This window comes from Thamnophis elegans, chromosome 6 (assembly GCF_009769535.1).
Source record: "Thamnophis elegans isolate rThaEle1 chromosome 6, rThaEle1.pri, whole genome shotgun sequence".
NCBI classification, from domain to species: Eukaryota; Metazoa; Chordata; class Lepidosauria; order Squamata; family Colubridae; genus Thamnophis; species Thamnophis elegans.
Genome location: NC_045546.1, coordinates 15,603,667 through 15,622,184, shown reverse-complemented (window position 1 = coordinate 15,622,184; position 18,518 = coordinate 15,603,667). Strand labels below are relative to the sequence as shown.

The following is an 18,518-nucleotide window of genomic DNA, read 5'->3' as shown; positions in this document are numbered from 1 at the left end:
TTGATATATTTTTTATTCCTATTTTATATGATTTTTAAATTTATTGAGCATATTTAAATGTTATAAATTCATATCATTTCAAGTACCGTATTTTTCTTTGTATAAGATTTTTAAAAATATTTACCTAAAAATGGAGGGGCGTCTTATAGACAGGGGATGTGGGGAGAGGAGAACTGTGGTTGTGAAAAACTAGCTTCACCAGCAATACTTCCAATTGTTTAAAATATTGATTTCTGAATTTGGGGTATGAAAAGTGGGGTAGGGGGTTCCTATACATGAAGGTGTCTTACAGATGAAAAAATATGGTAATTAAAATAATACTCTAGGCAAAATAATAAATGTTCTTTAAAGAAAAAGCAGGAATAAATGAAAGGCTACCTTCCAAATAGTTTTTCTTCTGAACATTTACCTTGTATAGATTTTCTCAAAGACATCACTAGAGCATCATACAACTTCTGGATAAGATCATCGATGACAGACTTCACAGGATTACAGTTCACTATGAGGCAATCTACCTTAACAATGCTTCAAGGATTAGAATAAATTCATTATATTTCATGTTATTATGACATTTAAAATAAACCTCAAATTCTAATAAGTGTTATTCAAGCAACCACATTAAGATCATTGTTCTTGATAGAAGTATCTTGAGATTTATTGGGTCAGGGAGGAAGGAAATAGGAAATGCTCCTTAGAATCCCCGATAATGGGACAGTAGCAGACTCGATCAAAGCAATTTTGAAGGAAATTAGAAAAGAAACGGATAGAACCCACTGGCTGAGATTTTCCCTTTATAACAGTTTTTGAAACCCAAAACAAAAACAAAACAGTTATCCCAAAAGACTTATGCTTGTAAGTCTTTTACTGTGCACTAAAAGACTTACCTTGGAAGACGTTCCACTTCTTTTCCTTTCACTTTTAGGGTTTTGAAATTTTTCTCCCAATCCTGTTCTTTGGAAAGGTGAATCTCCACCAAAGCTTCCATATCGACTTGCCCAATTATCACCCATTCCTTCAACACAGAGGAAAGAATACATATTTTTTATTTAAAATGTATATTACTCATTTCAGTATGTGCCTATACAAATCCCAACCATTTAGGTACGTAAAAAGAAAAATGCTTCAAGTGCATTTCAGTAAGCTGATTCTTTCCCACTTTAATCCAATACCTTTGGTTTGAAATTTTAGGCATGCAGCTGTTCACCACTGCTTATACCATTCACTACTACAGCTACCTCTCACTTACCACTAGTAATTGTGATTGGAAACCCCATCACTAAGCAACAGGGACATAAGGTGTGACATCACATGACCACACAAACCTACAAGAGCAGACCTGGCAGTCCCAGTTGCCACTGTTAGATGAATCCTGCATGATCACAGCCTCTCTCAGCTGCATGATCACCTGCCAGTTTCCTGATTAATGTTGCTTGTCAGAATATTTCTTTAATATTTGACTGCAGTCTATATCTCAAAAATGCCACAATTAGAACAAGAATTGTTATTAGGGATATATAATGTTGCTTCCCAAAAACTACTTCTCAGCATGTGAAAGCAGGAATGCATCACTTATTGGTGAACGGCATATAATTCCTTTAATGAGTTGACAACCCAGCTGTTAGGTTCACACTCCTATGCATTCCAAAACAGCTCTTCTAAATTCACTCTGAAGCATTGCACCAAGTATTCTGCTGCTACAGGATGCACACATCTGATTGCATGGTAAATATTACATTAATGATATAGACAATTTGAACTATGTTATAAATATTCCAAATTCATGTCTGCTTTTGACCTCTTGTGTTGCATATATCATTAGGTTATGACAACAGGAAATGACTGGCCTGTGCCGTATGGAGCGACTGCCAGCGCTTGTTATGAACAGACAAAGTGATTATACAAGTGAATACCAGAGAACTTCGAAAACATCTGTCCTAAAAAGTGTTTGAGCAAAAGCAAGTATTTACAAACCTTAAATTGATCTAAAACTTCTGCCAGTCTGCGGAACAAGTCTTCTGCTTTATTAAATGTGGTCAAAAATCCACGTGCATTTCTTTCAGTCATGACAGAAAAGATGCACTCTTCGTCGGTCTCACTTACTCCCTTAAATTGATTAGGGATTGAAATGAATCTCTTCATCTCTCTGTAATATCTTGCTCGTACTTCTTCAAAGGGGGGTTTGAATTGCAATCTTCCTTGTCTGAAAAATATTATTAAAAAGTTATTAACTTTTAATAACATTAATAATCCTATCAAGAACCCATGCCTTGGAGTAATCTGGTTACAATTACTCCATTAAAAGATAGACATACATACATTTTTCATTGTGTTATCAAACCTCAAGAACATCTTACTTGTAAGTTAAATCAATGTTTATTTCCGGCAGATTTTCATTGAGTGCTTCCAAGCCCATCTGATACTGATGCTCCAAAGCTTTGTAGAGTTGGTGGTTCCAATGAAGTCTCCATGCTTTCATGTCATTTGAAAGAAAACCCTATAATTTGATGGTATTTAGGTTAAAAATTTTGCAATTAATCATGGACAAATTTATAGAGAGACTATATAGCAGTGATGGCAATCCTATGGCATGCATGCCGCAGGTGGCACGTGGAGCCCTCTCTGTTCTCTGTTGCCCAGCTCAACTCCATCATGCATGCTGTTTTGTGGGTCTCTGCCACAAATGCAGAAGATGCCTGTGCATGTGTAGGGGACAAGGGGAGCACAGGGAGGTGGGGCTTTCCCCCATGCCCCGTTTTTGGTCCCAGGAGGCTGCTGGGAGACTTGCTAGGCCCAAAACAGGATGCAGGGTGAGTGTGGGGATGTCGTGCATGCATGTGCAGGGGGGTAGGGCACGTGGGGGGTGGCATAGCCGCATTGCATTATGAGTGTGGGCACACACACGTGCGCTATTGCACACGTTTTCAGCAGATGAAGACAAAAGGGTTAACCCTCACTGCTATATAGAAACTTATCTCAAGAAAACTGTACTTAGACAACTCAGAAAACTCTGTGTCTATGGAATAACTCAAAACATGGCAAACAACTATTCAGATCAATAATCTGCAACTAAATCAGCTCAATGCAATTTCTTGGAGGAACAGAATATATTCACGTGCCTTATGTAATAGTCAATGTAGACTTTCCCCAATTCTTAGGGGTTATTGTAATGGTATATGGGAGTGGCTCTGGAAGACGGGGAAAGAGTCATATCAGGACAATGGTTAGATAAAAGGCTGCTTAGTCCTCAGCAAGAAGTGTAAAAGCAATGAGGGGGCAGAAATATACTTTCTGACTTGCAAGTTTCCCTTACTATCTAATCTACAATAAAGTAGAATTAGTTCATCTGGGTGTACTTCTTTTCTGAACTACCTGGCAAGACTGACATGCTTCATGAATACCATTCCTTGAAAACTTTGTTCTGGATTATTTGATTTAAATGTAGATATAAGTAAGTTTCAATTTTCACAATAGATACTTTGCTTTGAATTACAATGACACTGCTTTGATGGGTTTCCACTAATAATTATATAGTATGGAACTTCATCTATTCTACTATAGAACAGTGCTGGATAGGAAAATACAGAAATATATTGTAGGTGCCTAGGGAGTTAAAAGTTGTTTCCTAGAAATCCCAACAAATTATAGCATATGCTTCTATTTTACAGTTTATTTTACCAACTATTCTACCATGAAAAATTAGAAGAAATATCCTCAGTCACATCAGTAAGTTACACAGACAATAGCATTTTCTGCAACAAACTTAGATAATTCCATGATTTTCCTAATATTTTAAGTATTTTCAGTTACTTCACAAAGTGATAATTCTGTAATAAGTATTTTGCCACAAATGTTTTGTAAGGTTAGCCATTCATCCATTCATCCATACATCCATACATCCATACATACACAACCATCCTATTTTACTTAATAATTAAGTAGCAATAAATTCATGCCTGTGATTCAAGGCTAGAGAATCCTCCCCGAAGTTCTTGTAAACCATCTTTCCAACGCTGCTGTTGTCGAAGCAGATCAATGTTCATCAGGCCAACAACCTATCAAGAAGAATTACAAGCATGACACACTTTATTACTGAAATAAAAAGTAAAAATAATAATAATACGGAATAGGTTGAGGTGATGAAACATACCTTTTCTACAAAACTCATATGCCATTTTCTTAACTTTCTATTTTCTGTGGCAAGCCGTTCTGCTGCACTTTGGAGTTTCTTGATATACATGTCTAGTTCTTTAGGATTGTCCCATGTTATTTGCCCTTCTGCTTTTGAGTGCTGCCAAAGAAATACTTCAAGTAAATAAACAATCAAATACTAATGATGTTCATAAAATGAAAAATTCTCTGAGCATGTTTACAGAGCTTGAAATGAAAGAAAAGACAAGAAGGGAAGAAACCAGACAAAGTATATATTCAATTGCAAATCAATTGTGATTTTCTTTATTTATTTTTTTGTTTTTTTGACAGTTTACAATATATTTATTCTACTACATAGGTTTATAATGTATATTAATTCTATACAGGTCAATCTGATTCAATATTGTTATATCCTTCAAGGAAATAAGGGTTATAACAATAACTGTTCAAAAGAAATCTTTCCCCATTCTATCTCTGTTCCTGTAAAAGCTGCACCAGAATCAACTTAGGTGGTGCTTGATTCCAAAACAACAAACAAATAAGATTAAATGACAAAAATTCAGCATTTTCATCTCATTTTAGTCCTGCTTCTAGGGCAAAGTCACCCATAGACAAGCATTTGGGAGACAAACAGGTATGTATATTTCTATTTCTTAAGAATGATTATTGCCAACACTGCTTCTCAACAATTTGTAATCTCTGGCCTTCCCCCAAAATTCATTCAAAACATCAAATCTCAAGAATCCAGAATCAAATCCCATGCTCAATCAGGAAATATATACAAACAGAAAAACTTCTGTTTAGAAGTTTTTCTTTAGAAGCCAAAACTATAATAAAAGTGAAAGTAATAAACATGCAATTACTTTAATTATCTGTTCAAATGCTAAAGCCGACTGCAACATCATTGGCTTCTGACTGGGAATCATTTGCTGATCGATACTGTTATAAAAGTGTGCCACCTATTAAAAAAATATAAATCCACAGGGTTTAAATGCCACGTTCATATTTAAAAGAATTCCTTTTTTTCAATTATTTTTATTCATCACTTTAGTTTTCCCTTTAATGTACAGTTTTAAATTTCAACTACAGAAGACTCTAAAGCTCATTGATTTTCAATTCGAATCACTTTTTGGGACTAGACTGGATTAAACATTTTAAAGGTATTTTTGTCCTCTATAAAACCACATTAAAAATCTCTGTCGTTTACTTTACACTAAATGAGGGGGTGGGATCATACTCTGAAAGTAATGATATACAGACATGGTTGAGGGTAAGAATTTTTGCCATGTATGAAACATTCTAAACTGTGAATTAAAACTTTGACAAATGGAAAGCAATTTAAACAAATGTTTAACAATTGCATGGTGCTTTACATTTTTTATATTGCCTTGCTGCACGAATTAAACTGGCAAAGATACAATGAAGCTCAACGTTTTAGTAAAAAATGTACTGCAAATTCAACCATACACTTTCAATTTAATATCACACTCAGAATTCTACATGAATTTTATGTTTTTGGAAATCAGGAAGAATTCACTCTTTAACAGTGCTCACATATGCAATGAACTACAGCAGTAGTACACACTTATAATAAAACTACCATTTATTTATCTAACTACCTATTTTCATTTCTATCTATTGTATATATAGTATATTATGTCTGTTACACAGCCTCCCACCTCACGCAGTGACTACCTTGAAATCATATCTAAGAATCAATCCATGAATTTCATAACATTTAATAAGTTATTATACCTGTTTGAGAATCACTGCTTGTTTGCAAAAATTTTCAGCAGTGTTTGAAGCCTGTTGTATTTTGACAGGAATGACAAACCCAAGTGCAGAGAGCTGACGTACTTCTCTAAGGAGAGTTACCAAGCGATCTGAATAATGTATTTTTAAGGCTCCATCAGAATGATTAAGTTCCATGACAGGACTATTGGCCTGTATACTAAAATAAAATTAAAATATTAGTCATTATATTAGAAAATATTATCTTTTTATTCCATACAGTATCTACGGTCTTCTATGTTCTAGCAACTAGCTATTAATTTGCCTAAGTAGATTTTAAACAGGGTTATGTAAAACATCAGATGTTGTAAACTGTCTATGGAATAGAAAGTATAAAATCAATTTAAATAAATAATATAATATAATTTCTCTTTTGGACTGTACCCATTTGATTGTTATATGTGTAAACCAGCAGTTTTGCAGAACTTAATCTTCTGAATCAGAAGCAGTTTGTGGTATTCTTACATGATTTGGCCCATTTCACACTGAACTACATGTTTAGAACCACAAACCCCAAGGACTGGCGAGTGCAGGGGTCCCCAAACTTGGCAACTTTAAGACTTGTGGACTTCAACTCCCAGAATTATGGGAATTCTGGGAATTGAAGTCCACAAAACGTAAAGTTGCCAAGTTTGAAGACCTCTGAGCTAGTGGAAAAATGCTGGATGTGCTGCAGTTCTTCGAAACAGTTCACCTAATGTGAACCTAATTTTAACATTGTTCTTACAAAGTCAAATATTTTATACTTACCAAAGACCAGACTTTGGGTTTGAGAGACCTGTTTGAATGTCCCTGGACCAATCATCAAACTGTTCTTGTTCATACATTTTTAACTGTTCTAGAAGGTCATCTGCAGTTTGTCGGAAATTTTGAAATCCAGATAGGTCTGAAAGAAGGGCCTCTGCAATCTTAATGGCATCATCTACCTTAGATATTGAAATAATTGAAAAGTTTAATTGTATTTGGCATGTTTTATGCTACTAAAATATTCAAAGCTAACACATAAAATATACAAGAGGTTTAAAATCTCAGCATTTTACACTACAGGTATTATACAATCAAAGGATGGGTTGCTTAACAAAGTTCAAACAATCCAGTTGCAATAGCAACTAAATATTATTGCATAATTGTAATCAATAGGAACCCAGGAGTTGTTCATGCAAAGCATATAGACGAAGCTTTAGATATCAAACATATTAGCATTAGTCTAATGCTAATTCATTCAGTTTTCCAGCATTCTATAATCATTAGATACAGAGTGGTCCATAGGAATCTATGATAATCTTCTCTATTATATTATACCTCTATCTATATACCTATTTTCAAAGAGCAAAATGTAATTTGAAAGGTATATAATACAGTCATTATTGTAAAAACCTTAAACCAACCATGTCTTTTCCCAAAGTTGCACAGTAGCTGTGAAGGCAACATGCAAGCTCATTCCTCCAAGCACACATTAAGCCTATTAGATTCATTTGATAGCAACTGAAGGTTTCCTGCTTCTAGTTAGCAGCATCTTATTGGCAATAGTTTAGGGCCATGATGGCGAACCTATGGCACGTGTACCTGAAATAGCAAGCAGAATCATCTCTCCAGGCACATGAGCCGTCATCCATTGCTCTTCCGGGTTCTGGCACGCTGGCCAGGTGGTCTTCACGCATGCAGGAGTGCCGGAAACTGGAAGAGCAGCTGCCCGATCCACATGCGTGCGCCAGGAAGATGATCTTCCGGTTTCCAGCGTGTACATGCACATCAACTAGCTGGTCTTCACGTGCTCCTGCACACCGGAAACCGGAAGATCATCTTTCTGGCACGCACATGCACACCAGGCAGTTGCTCTTCTAGTTTCCGCCATGTGCGCGAGCACTCCCGTTTCAGCATCTGGTGCCAAAAAGGTTCGCCAACACTGGTCTAGGGAATTGGCATGCAACTAGTTACAGCAGAAATGGAATACAGAGTCTGAATACAGGGCTTCAAGCAGATCTAATAAAACAATATTACTAATAAGTCACAGACACCTATTGAACAGCCTCACTTGGCCACATGAGCATCAGAAGAACACATATAGAAGCAGCTGATGATGTTGAAAGGTTTCCATTGAATCAGAACTAATCTTCAGATTTCACTTAATAACTTTTATAACGTTTATTTAAAGATCATATTGGGGGTCAGATGTACATCAGCTTTAAGACAATCCTTGAAAGTAGTTTAAAAGGTTATCCCTATTTAACTTATGTGTCTAAAATACATCACATTATTTCTTATAGGTTAACATACAGCATCAAATGATAAGTTTAAATTAATACCTTCAATTCTAGCTGGCGCACCCAGACAATATTATTCACAACCTCAGAGAGGTTCTTCCCCGCAAGCGGCCCTGATGCATCGCCTGGAGTGCCATGGCAACGTGTCTCAAAATCAGTCTGATAATCTGCAAACAGCATTAAGGAGAATATTAGTGAGTTCTGCAAATAGCACTAAATACTGAAATTTTTTTCCTAATACGTCGACTAAGGGCGACAGTATAAGTATTACAATTCTTTATAGGGCAAGTGTATTTTGTTTCAATAAAGAAAATGAGCATGATTTAAAAAACAGCATTTTAAACAAGAATTTGCACCACTCTGTAATCAGACTTATCCGTACAAACTGAGTGTGATGACTAAACATATGACAAGTCATAATAGTTTTTAGAGTAAATTATGTACAAAATATATATCCTAACTATCAAATAATTGCATATTTTCATAAAAACAAGAGGTGATGGAAGCACTCATATTATTTCATATATACATGCATATATATTTGTATACCTTTAACTGCACCTTGAAGTTTTGCCAACAAAGTTTCTCTTTCTAAAAGCAATTCTTTACTAATGCTTGGACGTCGTACCAATTCTTTGTATTTCTGAAAAGCCTGAAGAAGCTAAAAATATAAAACATGTACAAATACATAAAATGAAACAGAGTACTGTGGATTACGTTTATCAAATTAATCTACAAATACTCCTTAATGACCTTAATTTGGACTGAAATTTCAATCACTAAGTAATCATTGTTTAAAAGATCACACAACTGTGCTGCTTAATGACAGCACTTCCCAGCCACAAAACTGATATAAAATAAGTAATAATTACAATCAGAGTTTGAAATAATGAAAATTAAAACATAGTAACAAAGTGTACACAAAAACTCCCAGTTTGGAATGAGGCAGTTAATCATTTTAAGGTATAGTTCAACTTCTCTTCCAGCAGCAAAATGAAGTTCAAAACTATTAATATAAAAGTTAGATGTACAAAATGTTTTTAATAATTTGTTCAGCATCAGGTTTTGTGGTCAATAATTTTTTTTTTAAATACCTGTTGTGGACTATCCTGGATTTCTGAAATAAAGCTTTTCAACTTGCTTGCTATTTTTTGTTCTGCTGGAGCAATAATTCTTTCATATTGACGTACCGCTGCTTTCCATAAAGGCTAGAAGAAGAGAACATATTTTTATTCTGGTGGCCTGAGATAAACTTCATCTAACTGAAGTTTAACTTATGTATAAAATATTTTACCTCAGTGTAGGGATTATAATGCACAGGATTCAATCCAGCAAAAGGTTCAAACACTTGGGCAAGATGCAATGCTTGCTGCTCACCAGTTGGCAAAAAATATGTAAGTTTCTCATGAAGCGATCGAATATTTAATACCTAAAATGAAAGGAATATAATAATGACCCATATTTTTCAGTTAACTGTAACAAAAGCTAGAAATCATCTAAATAGTAAACTGTGCTAAAATCATACCTGTGTTTTTGACAAATGAAAGATAGAATAGAATATAGTATTAATTATGAATGGGATGTTAAATTTCTGTATTATATCACATAATATTACTCCACTGAAAATAACCACATATATTAATATACCATTAAGGATGGTGGGAATACTGGAATTTAGTGTATTTGAACTACATGTTAAGATATTGTAAAAACAACCTTCCAAATTCATATTACATTAATAATTATGTTTCTACTAACTCCAGTAAGATTTCTGCTAAATAGGTTCCAGGGCATAACCTAGATGCTGTTTATTCTCATTGTCAAAAATCTTCCTCTTAAATTATCTTGGATTATTTTTTCAGAGATACTATACAGGGATTGCAGAGTTCTGATTTGTAAAAGAGGAGATACTTTACTATAGCTATTTCCTTAAAGTTTGACTCAATCCAAAATTATTTCATTCATCTGCAAATATGTGAAGCTGCCTTGTACTGTGTCAAACTATTTATGCATTTCATCTCATATCGTTCTTTTATCCATAGCTTCAGAATTCATTCTATCAGAAATGGGCAACCTTTTTTCCTAAGTAACATGATGGTAGGACTGAAATAAATACTGTGTTTCTTTTTCTATGATATTTATTTTTCCTTCCTCTTCATTCTGACATGCATACATACTTTTTTAAAAAAATCTCAAACTGCACAGTGGGAAATACAATATATTTTTAAATTAAAATCATCCTACCCAAAGTTTGGGGACAAAGAGCAATTTTGGGAATTTATAAGCTGGGAAAGGAAATTTAAAAATGTATCAACATCACGTCCCCAGCTTGTTTTGAAAACATACAAGAAAATCAATTGAAGAGCCCTTATCATTTCATCTACTTTTCCTTAAAACTATTATCAGAGAGCCTTTAGTTAAAGATCCAAAAACCTGAATTTTATAGTTCTGTACCTAAAAAACAAGTACGTCTCCTCCATTAGAAAACATCATATTCAAAAGCCTGATAGTTCTTTTCCCTAGATCTCACATCCCTAAAACAAACCAAAACAGTCAGATACCTCTTCAAGACGTTTGCCAAGTTTTCCTAGTGTTTCAGGGATATATTTCTCTCCTCGCCATATATGTGGGGTATAACGCTGCCATAACTGTCCTGTTAGATGGTCACAAGCTGCAACCCACTGTTCACAAATAATGATGCCAGCCTTCAGATTCTCTTTTACAGTGTGAAACGAATCCTCCCATAGGTTTAAAGTACCTAACTTCTTCTGAACAAATCTTCCAAGAGAGCCAGCTAAAAGTCATACAAGCAAATAAAGAAAATTAACTGTATTTTCAATTATTTCTATTTTGTTTGGCAGAGCACGGTTTTTCATGACTACATTTGCGGCAAAACATGCCTCTTAATATACTCTTAATTATACCGATGTAATCATTACAACCCAAATCGCAAGGCATTTGTGTGTATAATACCATTATTGGCACCTACACTATATTTAAAAAATTACATTACTTGACTACACAAAAAATTAAATCACCTTTGCAAGGGCTCATAAAAAGGAACATTTTAGTTTCTTTTAAAGTTTTGATAAATTAAACTTCAGGTGTAATCGTAATGATTTGTTCCAGAGGGATGGATCTAAATGAGGAAATTTCTCAATGGTGATGTGTTTTGTTAGAATTGGAAGTACCATGGCTAAAGGCAGGCAATAAACCAACTTTCCAAACAAATGGATATGCCTATACATATATGATCCAATGAGTCTGCGTAGCAACTTGTATTTGCAATTTTTATGAATCCTCAACCAAAATAGGGATTCATAATAGAAATAGGGGTTATTTGGGAGAGATCTACAACAGTACAAGCAGAACTATTCTATACTCAGATCAGGTAGCGGAGATAGGCATTAAGTAAGGCGGCCACAAGATTGCTGTTAAATCCAGACACAAGACAAATTACGGTATGAACCAGCCTTTGGGCCATTTGGTGATAAGAAACTGATAGAGTCTATAAACACCTTTAAAGAAAATATATCATCGATTTGGACTTCTAAGCTTCTTTCTATCAAGGAGCCTCATAGCTGCCAGCTTTAAAAACAAGTGAGGATGGGTAAAGATGGTTTAAGCTGGTCCATGTTCGCTTTGAGATGGGACTCAAAAATGGATGACCACACTATGCCATTCAGAAGAAAGGCAAAGAACTCGACCTAGAGTTTTCAGCATATGTGTGATAAATAACCTAGGGAAGGAGGCCACAAAGGAAGTGCTTGTAAAGATAATGAAAAGCCTTGCCATTTGAACTCAGCAATACCACTGATGAAGAAAAAAGTTAAGAGACAAAACCCTTCTTCCCAACAGAAAAGGTTTGTAAGGTAAATAAAACCCTAGAATGTGGTATCATCTGCACCAAAAGAAATGAGGCAGCACAATAATATTTGATATTTGATATCAAAATATCAAATGCCAAAAACTGATCTAGTCTTAGATGTTCAAAACAGATGCTTCATCTTGGCTGACAGAAATTGTTAAGATTGTATGGAAGTTAAACAATAATAAAAATTCAAGTAACGTATTCCATGTAATTTTCCCTCGTCAGGCAGTCATCACACTCAAGCACTATGAAAGTAATGAGGAAGTACATACAAAAAAGGCAAGTTAGTCAACTGTTCAGGGGGTCTTTTTGTCCAGAACTTTACCTATGACATCCAAAAGGTTCTTCATGCGTGACTGTGGAAAAGGCTCGTGATCGGACTGCCTCCAGACATCATCAACAATGTCCCGTGTAGTCTCCACTAAATCCACAACCTCAAATAAAGATAAGCTGTCCAAATTGTAATAATCCTAGAAGTGTGATACATAATTAAAAATATAATTTCCAGCAAATATATTAGGGATGCAATGATTCAGAAACATTTCTATGAAAATGTTATTATGGTATGTACTATCTGCCATCCATTTCTCCAAATTCTCACCATGACTTCCCTCAACTCCCTACAGTCCTTCCCAGTTCTTTCTCATCTGCCTCAGTGTTTCAAACTATCTTATGAGAAAGCTGCCCATTCACCTCGACCTAACTACAATGAGTAAAAGAGCAGTTGTTTCTTTGGCCCATTCCTGTCAGGTGTAAACAATTCCAAATTAAATAAAGATGCTAGCTGAAAAGTGTGTTATGACACTGGAAAAATAACACAGAAAAAGACTTTGTGCTCTCTTTTGATAAAGAAGAACGTGACAGCTGGGGGTAAGAGATGAGGAGGAAATTTCTTAATTAAAGTAGCAAAATAATTTTTGAGTGCCCAAATTTGAGGTCTGCCTGCTTATTTTCAGTCTCGGCTATGCCATAAAAAGGTTAGTGAGACCTTTATGCCACAGTGGTCAGGCACATCTGATTTATGCTGATCTCAGGAAATACCACATTATTGTTAATCTAACTCAGTGTTTTTCAACCACTGTGCCGCGGCACACTAGTGTGCCGTGACATAGTGTAAGGTGTGCCATGGGAAAAACATTTATATATAGTCAATATAGGCACAGAGTTAATTTTTTTTAACATTTTCTAATGGTGGTGTGCCTCGTGATTTTTTTCATGAAAAAAGTGTGCCTTTGCACAAAAAAGGTTGAAAAACACTGATCTAACTGCACGTTAAGTATGGCAAATGCCACTATTATCAAAATATTCTAATAAGGACAAAAATCAAATGTTCAGATAGCAGAAAACCTCAAGATTTCTATGAAGAGTTAAAAGCATTGTTGAAACATTTCTTCAAATGTCTTTATCTATAATATGTAAAATGTTGATTTCCTATAGAAATTCATGAAGATACATTTTCAAGCAAAGGTTACAATTTAATAAAAACCAATACTTGCATATGAAGGAAGGTTCATCTGTACACAACTCAGTTCTATTATCCAGCACATATATAAAACTATAGACTGCTTTATGATTTAGTGTACATAAAAAGAGAAGCAATGCAGCAGTATATAATTTTGATATCATAAGGCAGCTTTCTCTGATACAAAAGCCCTTCAGATCTCTGCATGTTAACTTCTAGAATTCTTCAGGCAGTAAGGCTGTGGTAAAAAAAATCCTGATAGGCTGTTCATGTATGTGGAAAGTTGGGAGAGATTAGTGAATTAAACATTCAGCTTTGCTGATATTTTTTAATTATTGTTTTTATTTATTTGATCATTAGTTACTTTTTTATTTGGCAATCGTTTACTACACTTTGTTTAAGCAATCTTTGGGGGCCCTAGAATGGCCCACATCCCACCTGCTCCACAACTGGCTACCACACTGCTTCCAGGTGCAATCCAGGTTATGATCTTTAAATCTTTTAATGGCATAAGTCCAACCAACTTGATGAAACATTGCAACCTACTAGAACAAGCCTACCCATGCTTGCTGGCAGAAGGTCTACTGTAGATTCCGTTGGTCAAAGAACTCCAACGATCAGGAGCCAGAAGAAAAGCCTTCTCTTCCTTAGTACACACTGTCCTAGGTGAGTTCTGCCTTCACCCTCCTATCCTTCTGTAAGAGCTTGATGACCTGGCTCTGCTGGTTGGCCTGGAGACCCAATGTGGAACTACCACACTGGAGATGGCTACTAGATTGATAGCAACACCCTCTCACTCCCTGCTTCCCTACCCACCCATCTTTTATTGTCATACCACATTTCTCAAAGTTTTCTTTTTCATTGCTTACTCTATTGTTCCATTACTTTGCTACTCTTGTGTCTACACTTCTTTTCACTTCTTCATTTTTATTCTTTTAAGCCACCCAGAGTAGCCCCATAGCAAATAAATTTAACAAATAAATAAAACAAATGTTACACACATATGCAATGGCTTCAAACAGCTCTTTAAAATGAGAAGCTCTGTCCTTGCTACAAGATTTACTTCCATGTTGAGCACGCTCTGTCCAGAATTGAAATTCATCATTTGGGCAAAGTACAGCTGTAAAAAAACAAATATGCAGTTGATTTCATAGCAATCAAGTAGAAGATCTTTAAAAGCAACAGCATATATTTTAATAATTTACTCCATATAAATAAGGATTAGTACCTTTATTATAACAGATTCATTGCATCTCAAATACCATATGCCATATGACAAGATACTAGTATATCTATTATTCTTATTACATACTGTCTATGCCTACTCACTGGACTATAATGACAAACTATTTCTCACTATATTCATTTTAAATTTCATGGTTTATAAAAAGTAAGTATTATATACCTTGAACATCATCTTCCCGGTATTTTGCTCCTGTATAAGCAGTATCTGTTTTCCTTAGAACAGAACCTAAGCCAGTTTCTAACTCCCGCAAAAGATTTTGCAGTTTGGGATCAAAATCTTTACTCCATTTTTCATCCTAAAATAAAGAGTTTAGATTATGTAACTTTTCTATCAAAACTGCATATATTCATTATTATAACATACAAATTTCTCTATTTAATTCTGCATACATTATCTCATTCTTTGGTTTTTTCTCAGTGCTGAAACATAGTTGACATGCTTCTTAACAGTGAATTAACATTCATTATAAGAAATATATTTGTAACCGTACTAAGCATGTATGTAATTAACTGTTAACAAATAATTCTGAATGGTAATGACAAGAGAGAGCTACTTTCTATAAATTAAAACTAGCATCGTGTCAAAGCAATGAAGTAAATTCTAGAATAAAAGAAATATAAGAAAATAGTACATTTTCAGAAAAAAACCTGTGATTTATTGAAATAACCTCGATTCTGCATACTCACTTTCAGTAGTACCGGTGCAAATACCTGTCGCACTGCTTGATAAAGCATATTAACTGGAGAATCTAACATAGATGATACAAGAATATTGGTGTGAAGATTATCTTCTGTAATAACATCTGGTCGCAACTTGAAGAATACTAGCATTTTGTCTTCCGAATTACTAGCTTCAACCTGCATAAGTGTGAAACACAGAAATTAATTAACTATTAAGCAGAAAACTAATTTCAGCACTATGACAATATTTGCACTTTTTATATTATATATTATAGGGCACACTCTACAAATATTAAACTTTTCTATCTCAAAGAGGAAAAACAGAAAGAAAAATTGGACTATGTTTTAATATAATATTACAATATTATATACAAAGAAAAGCAAATAAGGAAAACAGGATTAACTTTAAAAATTGCTACAGTAGAACTTGACTTTTTATCTAAATCAAGAAGAAAAGAAACAGAAATAGTCATTTTGGTAAGATAAATGGCGCAACATATAGAGAAAGAAATATATGAGTTTGCTCTCTCTCTTTAATGAAAGGGTTATTTATGATATTACACTTAAAATCATACTAATTAAGAAATAAATGATCTAAATGTAAAAGGCTTGTAGACAGCATTAAATGTTCTGTGGGTTGATACCTTAATAATACAGTTATAAAGTTGACTCACAAACATCAGGCTTACAACTGTTCTAAATGAATGCATGGCTGGTTCTATCTTACCAATCTGCATGAACCCAATTTTTGTGGTTTATTCAAGAGTACACTGTATAAACCAGCTTATTGAATCAGAGCATCCATCTATGTAGAGTTCTCGGCCATTGTAAACACTACCTGGAAGCAACTATTCAGGATTAGGGAATACATTTTTCCCCATCTTACAATACAGTATTTCAGTAGTATCTTAGATTATCTGCATCAAAAGTATGACATATTACAGACTAACAAATATCACTATGATGCACTCACTATTTATATTAATAGGATATTTTGATATAGGTATAGATAAAGTAATACAGGTAGTCCTCAATTTATAACAATTCAATTAGTGACCATTCAAAGTTACAATGGCACTGAAAAAAGTGACTGATGATTGTTTTTCACGCAACCATTGTCGCATTCGGTGGTCACAAAATTCGAACCACTTGCAGCAGGTATGTGTTTATGATAATTGCAGTGTTCCAGGATCCAGTGATTACCTTTCCATCCTTCTGACATGCAAAGTCAATGGGGAAGCCAGATTCACTTAACAACCATGTTACTAACTTAATAATTCCAATGATTCACTTAAAAACTGCAGCAAGAAAGGTAGTAAAAGGGGGAAAAAAACTCACTTAACAAATTATCACTTAACATAAATTTTTCGCTCAATTGTGGTCATACGTTGAGGACTATCTGTCATACACACACACACACACACACACACTCCTTCCTATATACTCCATATTTGTTTGTTTGTTTTTAACCATTTAGACTTGTCTGACTTGCTGACTTTATACGCAAGCGTTCTCCATGCTACCCTGTCAAGCATAACTTCTTTCAATTGTTGGGTGTTCAATTTTATATCAGATTCGATGTTACCATGCCAGTGTGTTCTTTGCTTGCCCCTTTATCTTCTTCCACTAACCAATGACTTTTCCAATGAATTTGTGCATTTGACATACTATAGCCAAAGTAAATCAGACCTAGTCTTATGATTTTAGCTTCTAGTGATTTGTCTATGATTTAACACCTTTCTGTTAGTTACTCTAGCTGTCCAAGGTATATGCAATAATTTATAACAGCACCACAGTTCAAAGACACTAGTTTTTCTTCGATCAGCCATTCTTGGTGTCCAACTCTCACACCCATACATCTTTATGGGGAAGACTATTGCTCTAAGTAGCCTGCTTTTTGTATTTATATCAACCTCTCTGATAAAAGATATATAGATGATAGAATAAAGATGAATAGAATAGAATAGAATAGAGTTGGAAGGGACCTTGGAGATCTTTTGGTCCAACCCCGTTTAGGCAGGAAACCCTCCACATTTCAGACAAATGCATATCCAACATCTTCTTAAAAACTTCTAGTGTTGAAGCATTCACACCTTCTAGATGCAGGTTGTTCCACTGATTAATTGTTCTAACTGTCAGGAAATTTCTCCTTAATTCTAAATTGCTTCTCTTGTTGATTAGTTTCCACCTATCACTTCTTGTTCTACACTCAGGTGCCCTGGCGAATAACTTTACTCCCTCTTCTTTGTGTCAGCCCCTGAGATATTGAGATAGAGATGATAGAAATGATATAGAATCTATATTATATATGATATATAGAGAAATAGAGATAATATAGATCATACATACACAAACACACGTGTGTGTGTGTGATACACACACACATGTACACACATACACAAACAATATATTAATAAATAAAAGATGGAATAAATATCTAACTCTGATAATAATATAATTAAAAAGGAGGTCACAGTACCTTGTTTGAGACCGCAATCTGGTCTTCCGAGTGCTGCACACAGAGAAGAAATTCGTTGCCATCATCCAAAAAGTTGGCCAGTTCGGGACTGGCAGAGAGGGGTGCCAGGCTCCCATACGAAGACAGCCCAAAGTAGTTGCCGGCAGTGGCCGAAATGAAAATCTTCCTCTTGTCGCCATCGCCGTCCCCATCGAGAGGCATGACAGTCGCGACTCCGGAGCTCCGCCTAGGTCGGAGACCGGAGACAAGTCCTGGAAACGCCGCTTTTTAACCAAGTCGTCCGCCCGTCTCCCCCGTTCCCAGAAAAAAAAAAACAGAAGAGTTTAAGGACATTTGTTTGAGGGAAGAAAGTGAAGAGAAAACGCAACGGCCAAGAACAAGAGGAGGACCTGAGATGAAGCGGTAGCGCGAAGAAAAACGGAAAGACGCTCGCTTCCCGTTAAAAAAAAAAAGACAAGAACTTTTTTATGAGGGTCTATTTTGTTTGAAGAGCTGCTGTTCTATACCGGCGGCAACGATATACCGGCCTGCCGCGAAAGATAAGAAACGCCTGTTTTGATTTCTCAGAGATACCCG

The 18,518-nt window shown here is 35.2% G+C and overlaps 1 protein-coding gene across 1 annotated transcript in view; it reads right to left on the bottom strand.

Annotated features, from left to right (window-relative positions):
- The window catches only part of DYNC2H1 (dynein cytoplasmic 2 heavy chain 1), a 165,073-nt gene extending 146,558 nt beyond the window's left edge, over positions 1–18,515 (bottom strand). The window contains 19 exon segments of the mRNA XM_032220187.1: positions 410–525; positions 885–1,012; positions 1,972–2,200; positions 2,355–2,494; positions 3,954–4,052; positions 4,148–4,288; positions 5,013–5,108; positions 5,905–6,100; positions 6,691–6,866; positions 8,247–8,371; positions 8,754–8,865; positions 9,299–9,412; positions 9,499–9,633; positions 10,766–10,998; positions 12,401–12,545; positions 14,539–14,657; positions 14,943–15,078; positions 15,470–15,640; positions 17,943–18,515. Coding sequence (XP_032076078.1) covers positions 410–525; positions 885–1,012; positions 1,972–2,200; positions 2,355–2,494; positions 3,954–4,052; positions 4,148–4,288; positions 5,013–5,108; positions 5,905–6,100; positions 6,691–6,866; positions 8,247–8,371; positions 8,754–8,865; positions 9,299–9,412; positions 9,499–9,633; positions 10,766–10,998; positions 12,401–12,545; positions 14,539–14,657; positions 14,943–15,078; positions 15,470–15,640; positions 17,943–18,143 — 2,812 coding nt within the window. The 5' untranslated portion in view covers positions 18,144–18,515.
- Positions 18,516–18,518: the final 3 nt, after the last annotated feature.